This window comes from Lathyrus oleraceus, chromosome 7, assembly GCF_024323335.1.
Source record: "Lathyrus oleraceus cultivar Zhongwan6 chromosome 7, CAAS_Psat_ZW6_1.0, whole genome shotgun sequence".
Lineage (NCBI taxonomy): Eukaryota > Viridiplantae > Streptophyta > Magnoliopsida > Fabales > Fabaceae > Lathyrus > Lathyrus oleraceus.
Genome location: NC_066585.1, coordinates 196,303,184 through 196,322,740, shown reverse-complemented (window position 1 = coordinate 196,322,740; position 19,557 = coordinate 196,303,184). Strand labels below are relative to the sequence as shown.

The 19,557-nt window shown below is 38.1% G+C and overlaps 1 protein-coding gene across 1 annotated transcript; it reads left to right on the top strand.

The window, feature by feature from the left end:
• The first annotated feature begins 968 nt into the window (after window positions 1-968).
• LOC127108319 (uncharacterized) lies at window positions 969-7,100 on the top strand. The gene is made up of 2 exons (XM_051045783.1): window positions 969-2,139; window positions 6,999-7,100. Exons 1-2 carry the CDS (start codon window positions 1,125-1,127, stop codon window positions 7,010-7,012), a joined length of 1,029 nt encoding a protein of 342 aa, XP_050901740.1. The 5' UTR covers window positions 969-1,124; the 3' UTR covers window positions 7,013-7,100.
• Window positions 7,101-19,557: the final 12,457 nt, after the last annotated feature.

The following is a 19,557-nucleotide window of genomic DNA, read 5'->3' as shown; positions in this document are numbered from 1 at the left end:
TAGTTGGCCTATTGCAGTTAATTGTGATGAATAAAATTGTTGAGTTTATGTTGTGAAATGCCGATGCAAATATGTTGAAAAGTTGATTATAAGTTGTTTTGTTGAAAATATTAAGTTGTAGGCTGATGAGCCAAAGTTGATTTTAAGTTGCTTTGTTGAAAATTACTGAGTTGTAGGCTGATGAGCCAAAGTTGATTATAAGTTGTTTTGTTGAAAGAAAAGCTGTTATGTTGCTGTTATTCTTATGTTGTTGAGTTCAAGTCGTACATGCCATAGACATTCATATGCATTAAGTCGGGGCTTCTGCTCACACCACGTTGGCCTGGATTGGCAAAAATTATGGGGCTTTTGCTCACACCACGTTGGCCTGGATTGGCAAAATTTTAAGTTGAAAGTTGAAGGCTTATGCCTTGATGCCCACTAAACTGGCAATGATTTTAAGTTGGGAGTTTTACTCCAAATGGTACCACATGCATAAAGAGTCGAGTCTCATTGAGTTGCATTTTATGTTGTTATTGAGTTGTATTTACGTTGTATTTGCGTATGATAATTGAGTTGAATGTGCCGTTACCGCATGCATGATATGATTTGGGTGATTAACGTGTAGAATTACTTAACATAACATGATGATTTATAATATTTGTTATATCGATTGAGAAACTCACCCTTACAATATTTTTCAGATAACGAGCAGTGAGTTGAGTAGGAGCTAGTGCTTGAAGTCTAGTGTGGTTAGAGGGTCATGCTCTGATAGATGTAACATCGGGACGGGATGTTTGAATTGTCGAATAAATGTTAATTTTGATGAATTACAGATGTTGAAATATTTTATCCGCTGCGTATTGTTAAAGAAGTTTTTATGTCGAATAAAATTGAGTATGACTGCTTTTATGTTGAATTATGTGAAGAAGTTGTTATGTGACACCCTTGAGTGACAATATTTACTCTGATATGTATGATTTAATTGTTGTTGTTTTAATTAAATATTTGGGGTATTTAGAAGGGTGTTACATTAGTGGTATCAGAGCAGGTCGGTCCGTCCGGCCAGTTGTCGTGTCGTTTTGTCTAACAATTGTGTATTGTTACCAATCTAACTTTAAGTTGTGTTGCATTGATAAGTTGAAATGGCTGGAAGGAATGACGCTGCAATGGCTGCCGCAATGCAAGCAATGGCACAAGCTGTGCAGAACTTGCCAAATGCTGGTGGAGATGCTGGATCACGTAGCTTGGCGACTTTTCAGAGAGAGAATCCGCCGGTGTTTAAAGGGAAGCATGATCCAGATGCAGCTTTGGGATGGTTGAAAGAGATTGAGAGAATCTTCCGTGTTATGGATTGCACTCCAGCTCAGAAGGTTCGGTATGGTACTCACATGCTAGCAGTCGAAGCTGATGACTGGTGGCTAGAGACTCACGAGAGGTTGACCGTGGCGGGTGAAGACGTTACTTGGGATGTATTCCGTAGGGAATTCCTGAGAAAGTATTATCCGGAAGATGTCCGTGGTAAGAAGGAAATTGAATTCCTTGAGCTGAAGCAAGGAAACATGTCTGTCACCGATTATGCTGCGAAATTTGTGGAGCTGTCCAAATTTTATCCTCATTACACTGGTGCGGGTGCTGAATTTTCAAAGTGCATCAAGTTTGAAAACGGATTGCGCTCTGAAATTAAGAAAGCTGTTGGGTATCAGAAGATACGCATTTTTACTGAATTGGTTGATAGCTGCAGGATATTTGAAGAGGACAATAATGCTCATTACAAGATTGTCAGTGATCGCAGAGGCAAGCAACATCAAAACCGTGGCAAGCCGTATGATGTTCCAGCTGGGAAAGGGAAACAAAGAGCTGCTCCGACTCAGAGAGCTAGTGGGGGAGGTGCTCCTACTGGTATAGTTTGCTTCAGATGTGGTCAGGCTGGTCATAAGAGTAATGTATGCACTGCTGAAGTAAAGAGGTGTTTTCGCTGTGGTAAGACTGGGCATGCAATAGCTGATTGCAAGCACAAGGAAGTGATTTGTTTTAATTGTGGTGAAGAAGGGCATATTGGAAGTCAGTGTCAGAAGCCGAAGAAAGGGAATCAGTCTGGAGGCAAGGTCTTTGCTTTATCGGGTTCTGAGACTTCTGCTGATGATCGTTTGATCCGAGGTACGTGTTATATTAATGGCTTTCCTCTTGTAGCTATTATTGACACAGGTGCGACTCATTCCTTTATATCTTTGGATTGTGCTGTGAAACTTAAGTTAGAGATATCCGAGCTGTTTGGTGGTATGGTAATTGATACTCCTGCGAAGGGTTCAGTGACTACTACTTCGGTTTGTTTAAATTGTCCTTTGAGTATTTTTGGTAGAGACTTTGGGATGGACCTAGTGTGTCTTCCACTAGTGCAGATTGATGTTATTCTGGGTATGAACTGGTTGGTGTTCAACCGAGTTTCTATCAATTGTTTTGATAAGACGGTGATCTTTCCTGAGATTGAAGAAGGAAAGAGTTTGTTCCTATCAGCATGGCAAGTGGATGAGGCAGTAGCTGAGGGAGCAGAGTTGTTCATGCTGTTAGCAACTTTGGAGGCCAAGGATAAGATGGTGATTTGTGATCTAGCCGTGGTGTGTGATTTTCCTGATGTGTTTCCTGAAGAGGTGAACAAATTACCACCAGAACGCGAAGTGGAGTTCTCGATTGATTTGGTACCTGGCACTAGACCGATATCGATGGCTCCGTACCGTATGTCTGCTGTTGAGTTAACTGAATTGAAGAGTCAGTTGGAAGATCTGTTGGATAAGAAATTTATTCGTCCGAGTGTGTCACCGTGGGGTGCGCCAGTGCTGTTGGTTAAGAAGAAAGAAGGTACTATGAGGTTGTGTGTGGATTACAGACAACTGAATAAAGTGACGATCAAGAATCGGTATCCTTTGCCGAGGATTGATGATTTGATGGATCAAGTGGTTGGTGCGAGTGTGTTCAGCAAGATAGATTTGAGATCTGGGTATCATCAGATACGTGTGAAGACTGAGGATATTCAGAAGACTGCTTTCAGGACAAGGTATGGACATTATGAGTATTCTGTAATGCCTTTTGGTGTGACTAATGCACCTGGAGTATTTATGGAGTATATGAATAGGATTTTCCATCCGTACCTAGACAAGTTTGTTGTGGTGTTTATTGATGATATTTTGGTGTATTCGAAATCTGAAGAAGAGCATGCTGAGCATTTGGGAGTGGTTTTGGGAGTTCTACGAGAAAAGAAGTTATTTGCTAAACTGTCTAAGTGTGAATTTTGGTTAGAAGAGGTAAGTTTTCTTGGTCATGTGATTTCAAGAAGTGGTGTTGCTGTGGATCCTTCTAAGATAGAAGCGGTATCTAAGTGGGAAGCTCCGAAGTCTGTTGCTGAGATTCGAAGTTTCCTTGGTTTGGCTGGTTATTATAGGAAGTTCATTGAAGGGTTTTCTAAGTTGGCGTTACCGTTGACGATGTTGACTAGAAAGGGGCAAGCATTTGTTTGGGACTCAAAATGTGAAGAAGGGTTCCAAGAGTTAAAGAGAAGGTTAACTAGTGCTCCTATTCTGATATTACCGAGTTCATCGGAACCATTTGAAGTTTACTGTGATGCTTCATTGTTGGGTTTGGGTGGCGTGTTGATGCAGAATAAGCAGGTTATAGCTTATGCTTCAAGACAGCTGAGGGTTCATGAGAGGAACTATCCGACGCACGATTTAGAGTTGGCGGCTGTAGTGTTTGTTCTGAAGTTGTGGAGGCATTATTTGTACGGGTCAAGATTTGAGGTTTTCAGTGACCATAAAAGTTTAAAGTATTTGTTTGATCAGAAAGAGCTGAATATGAGACAGAGGAGATGGTTGGAGTTTCTGAAGGATTATGACTTTGGTTTGAATTACCATCCGGGTAAAGCAAACGTAGTGGCTGATGCATTGAGTCGGAAATCATTACATATGTCTATGCTAATGGTTAAGGAATTGGATTTAATTGAGCAGTTTAGAGACTTGAGCTTGGTGTGTGAGAGTACTCACAACAGTGTTAAATTGGGAATGTTGAAGTTAACAAGTGGTATTCTGGAGGAGATCAGAGAGGGTCAGAAATCTGATATGCTTTTGGTTGATAAGTTGACTCTAGTGAATCAAGGTCAAGGTGGCGAATTCAGAATTGATGAGAATGGTATTTTGAAATTTGGTAGTCGGGTGTGTGTTCCGGATGTTACTGAACTTAAGAAGAGTATTCTTGAAGAAGGACATCGTAGTGGGTTGAGTATTCATCCTGGAGCTACGAAGATGTATCATGATTTAAAGAAGTTATTTTGGTGGCCGGGAATGAAAAGAGATATCGCGAGTTTCGTTTATTCTTGTTTGACTTGTCAGAAGTCAAAGATTGAGCATCAGAAGCCGTCTGGGCTAATGCAACCGTTGGCGATTCCAGAGTGGAAATGGGATAGTATCAGTATGGATTTTGTTTCTGGGTTACCGAGGACAAGTAAGAATTTTGAAGCCATTTGGGTGATTGTTGATAGATTGACGAAATCGGCTCATTTTATTCCGATCAGAATGGATTATCCGTTAGAGAAATTGGCTGAGTTGTATATTGAGAAGATTGTAAGTCTGCATGGTATTCCGTCGAGTATTGTTTCGGACAGAGATCCTAGATTTACATCGAAGTTCTGGGAAGGTTTGCAGAAGGCTTTGGGAACTAAGCTGAGATTGAGTTCTGCATATCATCCGCAGACTGATGGTCAGACTGAGAGGACGATTCAGTCATTGGAGGATCTTTTGAGAGCTTGTGTTTTGGAGAAGGGAGGTACTTGGGATTGTTATTTACCTTTGATTGAGTTTACCTACAACAATAGTTTTCATTCGAGCATTGGTATGGCGCCGTTTGAAGCTTTGTATGGTAGGAGATGTCGGACACCGTTATGTTGGTATGAGTCCGGTGAGAGTGTTGTGGTTGGACCGGAGATTGTTCAACAAACTACAGAAAGGATTAAGATGATTCAGGAGAAGATGAGAATTGCTCAGAGTCGTCAGAAGAGTTATCATGATAAGAGGAGGAAATCACTTGAGTTTCAAGAGGGAGATCACGTGTTTCTTCGTGTTACTCCGATAACTGGTGTTGGTCGAGCCTTGAAGTCGAAGAAGTTGACACCGCGATTTATTGGTCCTTATCAGATTTTGGAGAGGATAGGAGAAGTAGCCTATCGTATCGCTTTACCGCCGTCACTTGCGAATTTGCATGAAGTTTTTCATGTGTCTCAGTTGAGGAGGTACGTTCATGATCCGTCGCATGTTGTCCAAGTAGATGATGTACAGGTGAGAGATAACCTGACTGTTGAAACATCACCTATGAGGATTGAGGATCGAGAGTTGAAGCAGTTGCGGGGTAAAGAGATTGCCTTGGTGAAGGTAGCTTGGGGAGGACCAGCAGGTGGCAATGTGACTTGGGAACTGGAGAGTCAGATGAAGGAGTCTTACCCAGAGTTATTTGTTTGAGGTATGTTTTCGAGGACGAAAACTCTTTTAGTGGGGGAGAGTTGTAACACCCCAAATAAAGAAAAAGAATTATTTAATTAAGTTGATAATATATTTATTAATTTAATTAAATAAAATTGAATTATTGGATTATTATTATTATTAATAATAATTATTGGAAAAATATATAAGTTGGAATAAGAAAAGGGTTTCATTTTTGGAAAAGGTTTCACGTGAGAAACAAAGAAGCTGCAGAGAAGAGGAAGAAGGGCAAAGAGCCGAAAAGCACGGTTGAGGAACGGAGAAGCTAAAGCTTAGAGATTTGCCGGATTATATCAGGTAAGGGGGGTTTATCGTCGTTTAACGGGTATTATCGATTAACATGTAATGGGTAGTGATAAGCTGTTAATTTGACCGAATTGAGATTATGGATGCTGAAATATTATGATGAATAAGTTGAATTTAAGCTGAAATTAGATCGGTAGCTGTGTGAGTTGTGAGATTCTGAACGTATCGCTTTTTACGGATTTGGAATCGGAGGTCCGGAAGTCCTCCAACGGCGGAAAATGCGGAAACTCTGCATTCTGCCTTGTGTTAGCGCAGGAACTGCTGTTTCGCCTGCGTTAACCGGTTAACCCAGGGTGTTAATCGGTTAACACTGTTATAAATTGAGAAAATGTTGAGTTTTGCCTGCGTTAACCGGTTAACCTATAGCGTTAACCGGTTAACACTGTTGCGTTTTGCCAGAAATGGTATTTTTGTCCTGCGTTAACCGGTTAACCTATAGCGTTAACCGGTTAACACTGTTGCAGTGTGGAAAAATAGTTGATTTTTATGTTGTAAATGCAATTGGTAGTTGGCCTATTGCAGTTAATTGTGATGAATAAAATTGTTGAGTTTATGTTGTGAAATGCCGATGCAAATATGTTGAAAAGTTGATTATAAGTTGTTTTGTTGAAAATATTAAGTTGTAGGCTGATGAGCCAAAGTTGATTTTAAGTTGCTTTGTTGAAAATTACTGAGTTGTAGGCTGATGAGCCAAAGTTGATTATAAGTTGTTTTGTTGAAAGAAAAGCTGTTATGTTGCTGTTATTCTTATGTTGTTGAGTTCAAGTCGTACATGCCATAGACATTCATATGCATTAAGTCGGGGCTTCTGCTCACACCACGTTGGCCTGGATTGGCAAAAATTATGGGGCTTTTGCTCACACCACGTTGGCCTGGATTGGCAAAATTTTAAGTTGAAAGTTGAAGGCTTATGCCTTGATGCCCACTAAACTGGCAATGATTTTAAGTTGGGAGTTTTACTCCAAATGGTACCACATGCATAAAGAGTCGAGTCTCATTGAGTTGCATTTTATGTTGTTATTGAGTTGTATTTACGTTGTATTTGCGTATGATAATTGAGTTGAATGTGCCGTTACCGCATGCATGATATGATTTGGGTGATTAACGTGTAGAATTACTTAACATAACATGATGATTTATAATATTTGTTATATCGATTGAGAAACTCACCCTTACAATATTTTTCAGGTAACGAGCAGTGAGTTGAGTAGGAGCTAGTGCTTGAAGTCTAGTGTGGTTAGAGGGTCATGCTCTGATAGATGTAACATCGGGACGGGATGTTTGAATTGTCGAATAAATGTTAATTTTGATGAATTACAGATGTTGAAATATTTTATCCGCTGCGTATTGTTAAAGAAGTTTTTATGTCGAATAAAATTGAGTATGACTGCTTTTATGTTGAATTATGTGAAGAAGTTGTTATGTGACACCCTTGAGTGACAATATTTACTCTGATATGTATGATTTAATTGTTGTTGTTTTAATTAAATATTTGGGGTATTTAGAAGGGTGTTACAGTTTGCTCCGGCGGTGTGCTGGACAGGTTCTGAGCCACATGATCAAGCCTTTGCGTTTTAATCTTGGGTGTTCCTTTTGATTACCAACTGTGTGGCGCGCTGACTAGTGTACACTATGGAACGTGTGTTTTCATCCACTTGATCTGCCACATCAACTAATGAGGGATATCAAGTGGTCCACATTTTTTCTGATTAATTGATTTTCATTTTATTTGTTTTATTTTCATTAATTCATATTAAATTTAATATTGATCCAAAAATTATGAGAATTTCACCAAAAAAATTTAAATAAAATTCTCTTTCATTTTCTGAATTAAAATTATTTTTTGGATCATTATTAATATTTTTCATGATTTAATTGATTTTGTGAATATTTTAATTGTTTAAAAATACTTTTAAGTTTCCAAAAATTCTGAATTTTTTTCTCCAAGGTCCTTTGACCTTGTTTGACCTATGATAAATCTCATGACCATTTCTTTGGTGTTTTGACGAGGTTTTAGGAAATTGACCAACCATAATTTAATTTAATGCATATTTTTATTATTTTTAATTGATTAAATACCAAATAAATTGTGTAGAGCCATTTTAATTGACTTTGTGAGTTTGACTTGTGTTGTTGGGCCTTGGTCAAGGTTGATTTAACTTTGCTAGGTTAAGATCATTGGATTTAGGGGATTGATGGAATATACATTCCATCTTCCAAAATGAATGAATGATCTTAATTTGGTAAAAGTCTTCCTTTGAGCAATTTGTGTTGAATCCATTCCCCCTCTCTCTTCATCTCATTCCTCTTCTTTATGTATTCATGTCATGGACCTATGATATATCTATATCCTAAGGCTAGTTGATTGCAAAATCAACATAAGTATGGATGAGATTAGGCCCCCCACTTTGCATATTCTTTTTGTGTGTGGTATGTTTCATGAGCATAGTCCATTATACTATGTCTCTAACATGCATTAACACAAAAATTATATTGCCCGACCTTAAATAGTTGTGACTTCTACATAAGTCCAATTACGATTGCTTAACATAGCGCTAAATTTTGACACAAAAAAAGGCATAACATTCTAGTTAGTGAGATTGTAAGTCTCCCCTCTTTCATGATATTGTGTGAAAACTTGGCCTTTTCCCTTCCTTTGGAAGATGTCTTGGTTCAAGGATCCATGCTTGTGATAAGTGGGTTGAGTATTCTCCAAAGAATGACTTAAACAAAAGCAAAGCAAAAACAATACTAACTTCTAATCAACTAACAACTAACATTTAATTTCAAGTTATTTACTTTTAATGCACTTTAATTTTAAGCTTTATTCATTTTCCATTTTTTATACCATTCAAATTGTTTATTTTAATGTCATTTTCACTTTGTCCATTTGGACCATATTTTGTGATATATTGTGTTTGTATATACTTGGTTGTTTGTGTGGTCTTTAGACCTTAATGTACATAATAAGAAAAAAAACCTAAAAAACATCTTGTGTGGACTGTTGGTTTGATCTGAGACTATTGGACTTAGAATTTAGGCAACACTCCCTATGCAAAGGACTTGGCAAATGCCAACTTTCATGAAACCAAGTGCTTGTGAAGTGAACATTCATCTGATACAATATTGAAGATCCATTTGAGTTCATCTACAACATGATCATTGTGAAGTTGTTATTTTGAACCCGTGACTTATGCCATCTTTTGAAGCCATCTGATACATGGGAAATTTTGAAGAAGATCATGGAGTTGCTAAGCTTGGATGTGACTATCTTTATTTGATTCATTGCTCTTCAACTTGCTATTTGTGTATTTTTTGTTGCTTGATTCTAAAAGTCCAAGGAAAATTTGGGTTTCTATGTGATATTTTTGTCTATTGGATTGCATCTCATTGGTTAGATCTTTTCAATTCTCAATTTTTAAATTTATGCTTAGGATTAGTCTCTTCATCTCCTTCCCACTTCTTTAATTTCAAAATCTTTCCCTACTTTCAAAAATCTTCTTTGATTATATTTGTGTTCTAAACTTTAACCATATTGCAAATTAGAAATCTTGGCCTTATGCCATTGCATTTTCAAATTTCTTCTTAACCAAGCTTGTAAATGAACTTAACTATACTTGAATTAAAATTTCAAAAGGCAAAAAGAACTAATACTCATCCAAACCATTTTTAGGCCCTTGTGCCTTTGTAAAATTTAAATTTTTGTTAAAAAGCAATGCACTCACTTTGAAATTGATACCACGAACTACGAGGTTTTGATCCCTCATTTTTATGTTGGTACGTAGACACAAGTATGAAGGTCTTGTCAAACACAAAAATATCATTAATGAATTCTTTTCTCATCCCCACACTCTATTACTTACAAACATCATTTGTACAAAAACACATATGCACACAAAAAAGGGCTCCATAGGAGTACCTAGGACACTTTGGGTGCTAACATCTTCCCTGTGTGTAACCAACCCCCTTACCTGTAATCTCTGGCATTTTATTAGTTTTGATTTGAAAACTTCTTATCTTTGGGTTTTGTTTGTACTTTTCTCTTTTCCCTTGGAAACAATAAAAGTGCGGTGGCGACTCTGGTTTTATTGACGTTTAGCTTATCTATAGCTTGATGGTCATGAATTTACCGCTACAAAAATTAAGTGACGACTCTGCTGGGGAGTAGTCTCCAATGGGTTTAGTCTACTTTTTTGTGTGTATATAATTGTATATTTGATGTTTGTATATTTTTTTGTATGATATAATTTGCTTGTTGTGCTTGGTGATCTTTGAGTGGTGAGATAAATTCTAACCCGAACTTGAGTGCAATTAAGATAAGAAGATGTGTAGCGGGGTTTTCGTTACTTTTAGGTTTATTGACTAAACCAAAAGTCAACATACAATTCGATTCGCCACCGCACTTTTGTTTGTCCAAAGGAAAGGCTAAAAAGCGAACAATAGCCAAGTAAGAAGTTTTTCAAATCAAAAACTAATAAAAATGTCAGAGATCTAGGTAAGGGGGTTGGTTATGAAATGGGAAGGTTTTACGCACCCAAAACATCCTTAGTGTAAGACCCTAATTTTGACCCTAAGATCCCTCATGGCATCATAACATTGCATTTCCTTAACCCTAGGGTGGAAACTTTTGTGAGTTGGTTTGAGACCATTAAGCATGCTTGAATTGTATATTATTGCTTTTCTTACTTTCTTTACTAACCAAAACCACAAAAATATGTCACTAACATCTTTTGTTTTGTAGCTTGAGCAATCATAAGACCTGAGGCTTCTAGGTGGCCTCATGCTCATTGAAATGGCCAGGTGAAGGTGAAAGCAAACATGACAATGGTTCAAAAGGCTCTCAATCATCATACATGCCTCCCAAGTATCTCAATTCTTCATTTTGATTAAATCAAACCAAGGGGTTTGAGGCTTGTTTCCCAAGGAAACCCTAATTCATTTGTCCATCAATTGTGCCTAGCTCATGAAGCAACCTCAACCCATGGTCAAATACAATCAAGGGAAGTGCTTCCATTCATCATTTCATGCATATTTGAGCTTATTTGAGTTTCCTCAATCATCAATTCATCAAGATATGAGGTTTGGACTTGAGAAGTTGATCAGTCAATTCATCTGACTATTTTGAAGTACACCGAGACCTAACTTTTGATGTGTTTGTCAAATGGAGATGACCCCAAGAGAAACAATGTTTTTAAGAACCATATAAACAACTTTCATGTTCATCAAAAATCCATTTGAAGCTTGTACGGTCATCATCCATTTCAAAACATTATAGGTCATTTTGACTGAAACCCTAATTTTGGGTCAACTTCCCAAGAACATAACTCATTCATTTTTCATGATTTTGATATGGGATCAAATGCATTGGAAATTTTAAGATGTCTAATTAATTTTTTATGTTGGACAAATTTTCATAATACTAAAATAAATACATTTGATAATGCAAAATATTATAGGTCACTTTGGACCAAAGGCATTGAAATGTGAAAAAGTCCAACTTCAAATGCCCATACCTTTCTCATAAAAAATCCAAATGATGCAACATTTAAGTCAAAATTGATTGTCTTGAAAAGATATACAACTTTGATGTTGAAGGTTTTGGAATTTGGAGCTTGCATCATTGAAACAGAAGGGCTTGAAGTTGGCCCATTTTGGAAATTTTCACATACACATGTTTTGCACCTTGCACTTCATGATCAATTTTCACCAATTTCCCAATTCCAAATAAAGTTTTGTTCAACATAAAAATTAATCCTCATGTCAAGAGCTTTCCAACCATTACCCATAAGGCTATGTTTCATTTTTGGAAATATCATTTTCGAAGAGGGGAATGTTTTGATGCATTTTTGGAAACCAATTGAAAACACATTGCATAAGCTGATTACATCCATTTTGCATGACCATTCCATCATATTATGATCTCAGCTTGCCAAATCAAGTGGAATTGGTCCCTCCATGCGCCTGTACAGGCCCATGCATGGAGGCCCTTTCCATCCATGCACATGCTTTGTTCATGCTTCTACCTTGCCAATTGCTATATATAGGAGCGCATAGCTTCACATTTTCACAACCTGAAGGCACCTGTTATGTTGCAAGAATCTCTCCTTAACCTCACTTAAAGGAACTCTCTCTTTCTATTCAAAAATTCAGATCTAAATTTCCACTACAATTGGTTGATTTCTAGATTTATAGTTCCTAAACCTTGCTCATCTTCATCCTGAGACTACACTGCAAGCAAGAACTTTGAAGAATCGTGCTATCAAAATCCACATTTCAGAGGTGGACATCAGAATTTATTTTCTTCGAAACTCATTGTATATAGCTTATTTCTTGCATTTTTTGAGTTGGCTGAAGTCCTCTCATCAGAGGCAACATAATTGTGCTTTGAATTTTGCAAATACACTAAGTTTCAGTTGAACACCACAAATTTCAACCTCTAATTTCTCTCTCTATAGAAGTCTAGAGTGGAAATAGTTGGCACAAGGGTGATGTACATCACCCCAGCTTTCCATTGTTGTATAGATCGCCTCATATGGTGAAGCTTTGATCTCTGCAACTCTCACCGGCGTTGAAGGTATCGCCGGAGAAGACGGTGGTGTACACCACCGTCTGGTTGCCAGATTAAATCATGGCCACACGATCTTGTTTCCAGATCCAATCTGGACCTTTATATGTTATGACTTTTTTAATGGCAGCATGTGACTCGGTTGACTTGAGAGTATGGTGGACGCGTGCATATGATCCATGTGATGTGCCAACTCAATTAATAAGCTCTTGATCCAACGCCTCACAATTTTTCTTATTTTTAATTTCTGATTTTCATTTTCATTTTATTTCTTTTATTCCATTTCATTTCAAAAAAACATATCTCACTCATTATTGGTCCAAAAAATGTGAGACAAATTGCATTATTTCTCTTTTAATTTATAGTTTCTAAAAATGATTTTTAATATTTTTTATTTTATCATTTGATATTTTTTATGAATTTTCTCTTTTCTGGTTATTTTTAATTCATTTTAAATAGTTTTTGATATTCAAAAAATACAAAAATATTTTCCCAACCTCTTTGAATGATAATGGATCTATGAAAAATATTCTCATCAATTTATTAAGTGATTTGAGATTTATTTGAGATTTTAATTCAATTAGGTTATTTTTATGCATTTTTAATTGATTAAAAATAGTTTCTGGTTTCTAAAAATGCTGAATTTTTTTGTCAAACTTTGTTTGATCTTGTTGAACTTAAGATGATTCACTTGGACTTTTCAAAGTTGATTTGAAGTGAATTTGAAGTTTGACCTTTAATTGATTATTTTAATTCAAGTATTATTTTAATTTTGAAAAATATCAAAAATATTTTATTTGTTTCTTGACTTCTAATCTTCATTTTACTTCTGTTTACTAGTGTTTGACCTTGATTTCATCTATCTTTGGTCAATGTATGTTGGTTACCTCATTTGATTTCCATTAATGCACTTTCTTATTCATCTTCTTTTTCTTTTTCTTTTTCTTTTTTGATCAATGAGTTAAAGATTGGTGGTTAGCCTTGATGTATGAGAGGTTTAACCTTCCTTGATTCAAATCTAATTCATCTTGATCATAGATCAAGTGAATGGCTTTGCATTAAGGATAGGTTGTTTCCTAATCAAGCAAAGAACCTAAATCAATACAAGATCATTCTCATCTTCTTTTGGCATGGCAAGTTGTAGGAGCTTGATTCACTAATCAAGATCTCTAACTTGTGTTTATTGCCTATATTTTATTGACCGGCCTCAAATAGGTGTGACTACTACATTAGTCCACTTACGATTGCTTAACATAGCGCTAAATTGCCTTATGGCACAGTAATACTAACCATTAACCATTAACATTTAATTCTTGCACTTTACATTTAGGCAATTTACTATTCTTGTACATATTACTCATTTGCTTTTGCCCTTTGCTCATTTGAGCACATGTTTATGTTAATGCAATTTGCCTTTTGCTCACTTGAGCACATAATTGTATATATTATTGTGCTTGTGTTTTTGTTTTGATTGTTGTGGACCAAATGTAAAATGGAAAAAAAGGACTTAGATTCTAGGACATTCCCTATGCAAAAATGGAGGAAAAAGGCCTTAATGTTGAAGATAGATTAGAAGGACCAAATCTCTAAACTCACTCTTGCCCATTCTTGGTTTACTTTATAGAACATTTTGATGTGTGTGCTCTTGTGATAGGGATTCCCATTTGAGCCAAAATTGAAGAACCATTGTCATGTGCATCTAAAGTGAGAGATACAAGAGCCATTGGAAGATTCCTAAGAGCTTTGCTTGATTGATTGATTGCTTGAGTATACACTTATTTGCTTGCTTATTCCAAAGGATGTGAGCTACTTGGATCATCAATATGATCTCAAGAAGGGAACTCCATTTGTGGTTTTATTTCTTCTCCTTCATCTTTGTATGCTTAGGACTTAGCCATTCTTCTTCTTCCCTCCACTTTAACCTAAGCCAAAACTTTTATGCAAACATTAACATTTGTTTTCAAACATTAGAAACCTAAGAATTATGCTTTTGATTTTCAAACTTTCTTTTCATAACACTTATTTTGAATTGAATCTTTAAGTCAACTTTGACCATATTTTGTAAATACTTTTCATTGGTAAATATAACTCATTCAAATGCTTTTGTGGTTTCAATGGCCACTTCTTATCAAAAGCTTTTCATAACCTTTAGTTATTAGGTTTGAGTTATCCTTGAGGTAGATATAATACTCACCTATATCCTTAGTGATGGACAATGAGTCTTCCATGCTTATTATAGGGTTAACCCCCCTCACTATCATGTTGAAGCTATCCTCACATGGTGGATTTTGTGGTTTTAGGTTGAGTTTTCTCCCTTGGATAACAAAAGACCTTAAGGATTTTGGACCAATCCAACTCACTAACTTGTTTTGAGATTTTTACCCTGAACTACGAGGTTTTGATCCTAATCTTTTTTAAGATGGTACGTAGGCAATGGGTTCATCCATTCAAACACAAAATTGTAAATAATTTGTACATTCTTCTCTCATCTCTCCAATCATGTTTGCACAAACAAATTTTCACAAAATACCAACCTTACAACAATTGTGAAAAGGGCTCCCTAGGATTACCTAGGATGTTTTGGGTGCTTAAAACCTTCCCATTGCATAACCAACCCCCTTACCCCGATCTCTGACATTTTTATTAGTTTTTTATTCGATAAAACTTCTTGGTTTTTGTTCGCTTTCTAACCTTTCCCTTGGATAAATAGAAGTACGGTGGCGACTCGACTTGTATGGTTTACTTTTGATTTAGTCAATAAATCTAAAGGTAACGAATATCCCGCTACAGAAAAGTGGCGACTCTGCTGAGGATTTTTGCCTAGTGGGTTTTGCCTACTTGTCACTTTTTGTTGTATTGTATTGTATATTATTTTGTGACATATTTTTGTGCAAATTTGGGATTACTGTATTGTTTGTAATGTATGAATTGCTTGATATATTAATTCCTTGTATGCTTGGTGATCTTTGTGAGATGAGTTCTATACCCGAACTCGAGTGCACTTAGGATATGAGAATGGCATAGTCTTATTGACTTGTGTGGAGTTATTCCTTAGCAAGTTGACTTGCAAGCCCATTCACTTGGTGTAGGTCATGTTAGGATCAATAATGTCACACGAGTAGTCGTGGTTAGGCATTACTCTTTCCAATATAGACCTTAGAAGCCAAGGACCTTAGTTTACCAAGCCCATCTTGGCCTATTTTTAGGATGTAGTGCGAAGGTCGTTCAAGTGTAAGATTCGATACGATTGTTACGCGATACTACACTCATAAGAGTCTCTCTTGAGAATATTTTTGGAATACGAGTAGTCGTTTATCCGATAATATCCAAAAGATGGGATGATGACTATGGGAACCTCTTGTAGAACATGTTTGGCAGGTTTAAACCCTAGTCAACTCCCTTTGGGTGGTTCTTAACCGAGACTCCATGCTCGTGACTTGCAACGAACCCTTGATTCGTGGTTAATCCGTTCTTGTGCATCCCTAATATCAATGGAACTTGGGTGTTGATAAGGTGTAAACCATAATCCACCAAAATGGATGATTGATATTAAGGATGACTTGATCCATCCCATGACCTTTGTGTGGTGTGCTTTGCTTGATCCTTGAGTGTGATTGTTGCATCTATGCATTCATGCACCCATTTGCATCGATATCATCAAAAATGAGAAAATTTTCAAGGAACTTAAGGGGTCTATTTGCAAATTTTCAGAGGCATGGATAAGCAAAGAAGGAATACAAAGAAGTACAGTTTCAGACAACCCGACTTGAAAGAGTTAAGGAATTTGATATCCTATGTATTAGATCCCTTGGATTTCAAGGCTCGTCATGGGAAGCTTCTATCTATTCTTGCTACTCAGGTGGATGAAGGTCTGACGAGTGTATTGGTGCAGTTCTATGATCCCTTGTACCGTTGCTTCACATTTCCGGATTTCCAGCTTTTGCCTACACTTGAAGAGTATGCCTATCTTATGGGTATACATATCCTAGATCAGTTGCCGTTAAGTGGCTTAGAGAGAGTTCCTACTTCTCAAGAGATTGCTGATATGTTGCATATAAATGAATCTCTGGTTGGTGCTCATATGACTACCAAAGATGGAATTCAAGGTCTCCCTTCTGAGTTCCTCATTGCTCAAGCTACTTTGTATGGGAAGGCCAAGAGTGAGGATGCCTTTGAGGCCATATTTGTACTTCTCATCTATAGGCTAGTGTTATTCCCCAACATCGACAAGTTTATGGATGTGAACGCTATTAGGATTTTCTCTACTCTTAATCCTGTTTCGACTCTGTTGGGTGACACTTACTTTTCTTTGCATATGAGGAATGCAAAGGGTGGTGGTACCATTGTGTGTTGTTTGCCTCTGTTGTATAAGTGGTTTATTTCGCACTTGCCGCAGACGATCGCCTTCAAGGAGAACAAAGGATATCTACGTTGGTCCACGAGGCTTATGTCTCTCACTAATGATGATATCGTTTGGCACAACCGTGTATATGATGGTGTGCAGATTATCGACTCTTGTGGTGAATTCTCCAATGTACCTCTTCTTGGTACATGTGGTGGGATTAACTACAACCCTATTTTGGCACGTCGTCAGCTTGGGTTCCCCTTAAAGGATAAACCGAATAACATTCTGTTAGAAGGTGTGTTCTTTCAGGAGGGTAAAGATCCCCAAGGCTTGAAGAGAAGGATGGTTCACGTTTGGTGCAAGATTCATAGGAAGGGAAGGAAAGAGCTTGGTCCGAAGAACTGTATTGCTTTGGAACCCTATACCTCATGGGTTAGGAGGAGAGCTTCCGAGTACCTTATGCCTTATGAATATCCGAGACCTACACCTTTAGTTGTGGCTGGGCCTTCAACCCTCCCTGACCAAGGAGTAGAGGAGTTGAGAGACGAAGACCGTTCACATGCTTGGATCCGTGAACGAGAGGAGCTACTTCAGCAGCTTAGAGATAAGGATGCATTGATAGAGTTTCTTGAGCATCAGGTTATCGACGAGCCTGATGATGTGGTGACTTCTCTTCTTCCTCAGTCTTCCAAGTTTTGGAAGAGGAAGTACGATCGACTCGCCAAAGAGAAGGCGGATATGGAGGCAGCCTATGAGAGGGAGGTGAAGAGGCTTCTTGCAACTTATCTTCCGATCTCCAAAGCTTTAGACGACTGTTTCTAGGGTTCCATAGGATGTTCATTTTCCTTCTCTCTTGTATTGTATTTGGTTAGCAAGACTGTACTTCTTTGGTGTAAAAATATTTCCCAGATGTTATTGATATGTTATTACCATATATGTCTAAATGATTAATATTTTCAAATATTTGCAAATAGAACTCTAAAGTTCCTCTGATAAATAAAATAAATCATATGCACGAGCATTGCATGCATCATGTGCATAAGCAGGTTTTTCTCCAGGCTTCTTGTTCAATGGTCTAACTTTGTGTTCTTCATTTATTTTGAAGACAAGCTGACTCACCGGTACTACACCAGAACCAACACTTCAAGACTGATGGATCACTTAGAGCAAGAGAACCGAGAACTCAAGAAGTAAGTGGCCAGACTGACTGCTCTGATGGAGTCTTTCATGGCCGCCCAAAGCCAGTCGTCTCCAATGCCTTCAACTCCTCCCTAGTGGACAATCATCTCTGAGATTGCCTCTTCAACAGTGCCTGCTGCCAGTGTGCATTTTGCACCAACTACTATGCCAGCCGGGTTTCCCTGGGGGATGCCCGCAAACTTTGTTCCTGAGGGTCTTGCCCCCATGTTTGCTTCTCTGTCGACATCTAGCTCGATACTCGACGTTCCACCTCCGGTCGTGTATACTATGCCAAGAGTAGACGACACCATCTACCACTCTGAGCCGTCTGAGGGCCCAGACGTGTATGAAAAGATGGATGCAATGAATGATCAGTTTCTTGAGCTCCGCAAGAAACTCAAAACTCTCAGAGGAAAGGACCTCTTTGGCAAGTCAACTGCTGAACTCTGCCTAGTTCCAAATGTCAAAATCCTTGTAAAGTTCAAAGTACCTGACTTTGAAAAGTACAAGGGAAATACTTGCCCTCTCAGCCACTTGGTTATGTATGCGAGGAAGATGACTCAGACCGACAACGATAAGCTCCTCATTCATTATTTCAGGATAGTCTGTCTGGTGCTGCCTTGGGATGGTATATGGGCTTGGACAACGCGGACATCTGATCCTTCAATGACCTTGGCGAAGATTTCGTCAAGCAATACAAGTATAATATGGATATGGCTCCCGATAGGGATCAATTGAGAGCCATGTCCCAGAAGGACAAGGAAACTTTCAAGGAGTACGCCCAGAGGTGGCGAGAACTAGCAGCACAGATTGTGCCTCCGCTGGAAGAAAAAGAAATGACCAAGATCTTCTTGAAGACCTTGAGCTCATTTTATTATGAGCAAATGATTGCCAACGCTCCTCCTGATTTCACCGAGATGGTGAACATGGGGATGCGTTTGGAGGAAGGAGTCAGGGAAGGGCACCTGACTAGAGAAGAAGGCTCTTCTGCCAAACAATATGGGGCATTTGGAAAGAAGAAAGATGGTGAGGCACATGTTGTGACCTCCCATGTCAAACCCAGAAGACCCTCTGTGAGGAGGAAGATCGTGCGTCCCGCCGGTAATCAGCATCAGGTGGCTTACATAGCACCTGTTTTCAGAGAAAATCAGCACTATCAGCATAATGATAACCAGCAACAACAACATTAACAATATCAACAACAACAACACCGTCCTCAACAGCAGGCCTACCAGCCTCGAAACAATAATCAGACTAGTACAAGCTATGAGAGAAAGAGGGTCACCTTTGATCCTATTCCTATGACCTACACAGAGCTATATCCCTTTTTGATAGAGAGGAAACTGATCACTCTACACGGCCCACCGGCTATACCTACCAACCCTCAGTAGTGGTATAAGCCCGAGTTGCATTGTGTTTATCATTCTGGTGCCCCCGGACATGACGTGGAAAACTCTTACCCGCTGAAGACCAAGGTTCAAGACCTTGTAAGAAGTGGTATCTTGTGTTTCAAGGACGTAGGTCCCAACGTCAAGAAGAACCCATTGCCCGAGCATGGGAAATCTGCTGTCAACATGGTCCAGGGCTGCCCTGGTAAATACAAAGTCAAATATGTCAGCCATATTCGACAATCATTGGTCGAGATGCACAGACTGTTG

Bases quoted from the DNA above. Each gene is read 5' to 3' on its own strand.
- LOC127108319 (XM_051045783.1), top strand. From the start codon at position 1,125: ATGGCTGGAAGGAATGACGCTGCAATGGCTGCCGCAATGCAAGCAATG.